The sequence below is a fragment of the Myotis brandtii genome, unplaced genomic scaffold (assembly GCF_000412655.1).
Source record: "Myotis brandtii unplaced genomic scaffold, ASM41265v1 scaffold1167, whole genome shotgun sequence".
Lineage (NCBI taxonomy): Eukaryota > Metazoa > Chordata > Mammalia > Chiroptera > Vespertilionidae > Myotis > Myotis brandtii.
In genome coordinates, this window is record NW_005354039.1 from 1,075,111 (window position 1) to 1,078,609 (window position 3,499).

Sequence of the window (3,499 nt, forward strand, 5' to 3'; positions counted from 1 at the left end):
CGCCCGGCCATGGCGCCCTCGGGGCTCCTGGTGACCGGTGCCTCCTTCGCAGCCTTCCGGGGGATGCACTGGGGGCTGCAGCTGCTGCCCACGCCGGCATCTGCGGCTCAGGACCGTTGGAAGTGGCAGAACATCTGTGTCTCCCTGGTGCACAGCCTGCTCACGGGGCCCGGGGCGCTGCTCGGGTGCGGGGCTTAGAGGTTCGGGAGGGACCTGGGTGAGGGCGAGGGATGGGAAGCTCACGTTAGAAGACCTGGCGGCACCTTTGGAAGGGATGCTAAACCTTGAGAGTCTGAGGCTGGGATGGGTGGACGGGCGTGCCCTGCAGGAGAATCCGGTCTGCGCGAAGCTGACGGTGGCTCCCCCGTCTCCTCTAGGCTGTTGCTATACCCTCAGATGGCCGCCGACCCCATTCATGGCCACCCGCCCTGGGCCTTGGTGCTGGTGGCTGTATCTGTGGGTGAGTCTGCAGGGAAGGCTGGGCCAGCTTGGGGGCGGGGAACAGCTTCCAACGGTAATCCCAGGTGCGCTTCTGTCAGCGTCACTGAGGGAGAGGAAAGCACTGGGAAAGGCAGGGGCTGGAGATTTCTCTCCGGGCTGTACCCCAGCTGCCATCCTTCCCCATAGGTTATTTCCTGGCTGATGGAGCCGACATGCTGCAGAACCAGACCTTGGGCCAGGCCTGGGATCTTCTCTGTCACCATTTGGCGGTGAGATTCAGGGAGAGGCGAGGCAGGACGGGAGGTGTACCGACTGCACACCCCGATCTCTCATCAGCTTTGTGTCCCATGACTTCCCAGAGAGCCTCTGACACCCCTCTCTCCCCTGGGCTTGATCCTCCCAACCTTGGGCTGAATTGAGGGGCGGGGATTGACTGCTGGCACAGCTGCGAGTCTGAGCACTGCCTCAGGGGCTTGCATTCGCCCGCACAGGTGTCCTGTCGATTGCAGAAACCTTAAACGTGGAGCTTTTCTGAGAAGGAGGGAGCCCCGGTATTGGGAGTGGGAATGGGGCATGAAAGGCCAGGATGGAAGTTGGGGGGTTACTCTGCAGATGCTACAGCCCCAGAGAAGACAGCCTCTGGCCAAGGCTGCTTCCATCCTAGAGAACGATGGTTTCAAAGCCATGCAGGCTCCTGGCGTAGGGTAAGCATAAAGTTGGGTGTTTTCAGGGAAAGAATGCCAGAACATGCTTGGGAGGACTGGGATATTAGGACGCGATGGGTGGTAGGTCACGGAAGGTCTTCTAACCTTTGGCCCTTGCTCCCCAGGTAGTGAGCTGCCTCGGCACCTCCATTCTGTCCGACCACTATGTGGGCTTCTCTGTGGTGTCTCTGCTCCTCGAGCTGAACTCCGCCTGCCTGCACCTAAGAAAGTTGCTGCTGCTTTCTCACCAGGCCCCATCGTTGGCCTTCAGTGTGGCCAGCTGGGCCACCCTGGCCACCCTGGCCCTCTTCCGCCTGGCACCACTGGGGTGGATGAGCCTGTGGTTGCTCCAGCACCACCACCAGGTGCCTCCTGCTCTGGTTGTCCTTGGTGGCACCGGGCTGGCCACTGTGGGAGCCATGAGCATCTCACAGGGTGTTCGCATTTTGATCAGTGATGTCCTGCGGCCTCGGCCTCATTCATCCAACCCTGGGCACAGGGAAACTAGGGTCACCAGGACATGCAATGGGGAGCCTGCCACCAAGGATGGTTCCCCTCTCGGCCTGAAAGACTAGGGAGAAGCCTCGGGTTCTTCTTCTGCCACTCTTGCGGGAGGTCGGATCCGGGACAAGGAGATGATGGTCTTCAATGCACAGCCCCCCATTGGGGTAAGGACTGGACTGGATTTTCAGTATCTCAGTTCCTCTTCCAGCAAGTTCATACCCCTCCCCCACTCCTAGGATCTGAGAAGCAATGCTAATGTCGGTGGGTGGTTGGGAGTCTGGGCTAACGTTCATTGCATTTCATCATCAGATAACCGTCCTCTCCAGAAAACTAATTCAAGAGGTACAGCCAGTGCTACCAATAGAGGGTGGCAGGACCCATGAGGCTGAACGTAACTAGCAAGGGGAACAGAAACCCTTTGCTTTAGCACAGGGACAGATGAGGGAAGGTGAAGTCTCACTAGGAGTAGAGATCTGGTATGGAGGGGGTAAGGCCGGAGGGAAGAGAGATCTCACCTATGACCAAATTCTGGCAGTGGGAGGAGAACACCACGGGTGCTATCTGTAGCCAGTAGTTATGTAGACATACCAGCTGCCAAGAGACCAAAGACCTGGGTCATGGAGATTGCTGCTGATATTTCTGGTTCTCAAAACCCCACTGTTGTGTTTGTACTTAACCTGAGTCCTACTGTGTCCAGCATCTGCCTTTGCAAAATTTATTTTTAGAATATCTTGACCTTTCGAAGAAAAGGCATATTCTTAGAGGAATGAACATGGGGCTAGGTCTCCCTTCTTAGGACAGAGCCGGAGTAGGGACTCAAACACCCACTCTGGGTGCACAGTGTAGGGCAGTGGTTCTCAACCTTCCTAATGCCGCGACCCTTTAATGCAGTTCTTCATATTGTGTTGACCCCCAACCATAAAATTATTTTCATTGCTACTTCGTAACTGTAATTTTGCTACTGTTATGAATCGTCATGCAAATATCTGATATGCAGGATGTATTTTCATTGTTACAAATTGAACATACTTAAAGCATAGTGATTCATCACAAAAACAATATGTAATTATATATGTGTTTTCCGATGGTCTTAGGCGACCCCTGTGAAAGGGTTGTTCGAACCCGAAGGGGTCGCGACCCACAGGTTGAGAACTGCTGGTGTAGGGTCTTCCTAGGCCCAGGCCTTCATGGGAGAATGAGGAACAGGCAGAAGGAGCCAAGCAAAGGCTTCCTGTTGGCTGCAGAGCCATGAAGTCATTTGCAAGCTCTCCTTTCTCCCCTGCCACTTCTGCTGCATTTTTTCTTTTGTCTTGATTTATTGATTTTTTTTTTGGATGGAGAGAGAGAGAGAGAGAGAGAGAGAGAGAGAGACATCAATTTGTTGGTCTACTTATCTATGCATTCAGTGGTTGCTTCTTGTATGTGCTCTGACTAGGGATCGAACCTGAAACCTTGGCATATCGGGACGACACTCTAACCAACTGGCCAGGGTTACATGGCGGCATTTTTTTTTTCTTTCTATTGCATAAATCCGCTCCCTTCTTCAGGAAGAATAGCCAGGTTATGGGGAGTGTTGAGCAGATTAAGGTTGCTAGTCTACTAAACAATGGACAAGAGATAACCTGTAATCACCCACAGAAAAGATACATGAGCACAAGCAAGAGACAGGAAGATTTTCTAAAATTCCTGCCAAGAAGCTGAGCTAAAGAAAGACAAAGGGGATGTAGAGAAAGCCATGCATAGATTGAGGGAAAGCCAGGAAGAAAGGATTCGCTGCATAGAAGAGACAGAGGCAAAGGGAAACAGAGTGAGGGACAGAGGGTCCTTGACAGAAATATCAAGAAAGACTG

General features: G+C 53.4%; 1 protein-coding gene across 1 annotated transcript; it reads left to right on the forward strand.

Annotated features, from left to right (window-relative positions):
* The first annotated feature begins 6 nt into the window (after positions 1–6).
* Positions 7–2,548, forward strand: TLCD2 (TLC domain containing 2). Its single transcript, XM_005858317.2, has 4 exons — positions 7–185; positions 378–460; positions 628–710; positions 1,271–2,548. Exons 1-4 carry the CDS (start codon positions 10–12, stop codon positions 1,718–1,720), a joined length of 792 nt encoding a protein of 263 aa, XP_005858379.1. The 5' UTR covers positions 7–9; the 3' UTR covers positions 1,721–2,548.
* The last annotated feature ends 951 nt before the right edge of the window (positions 2,549–3,499 follow it).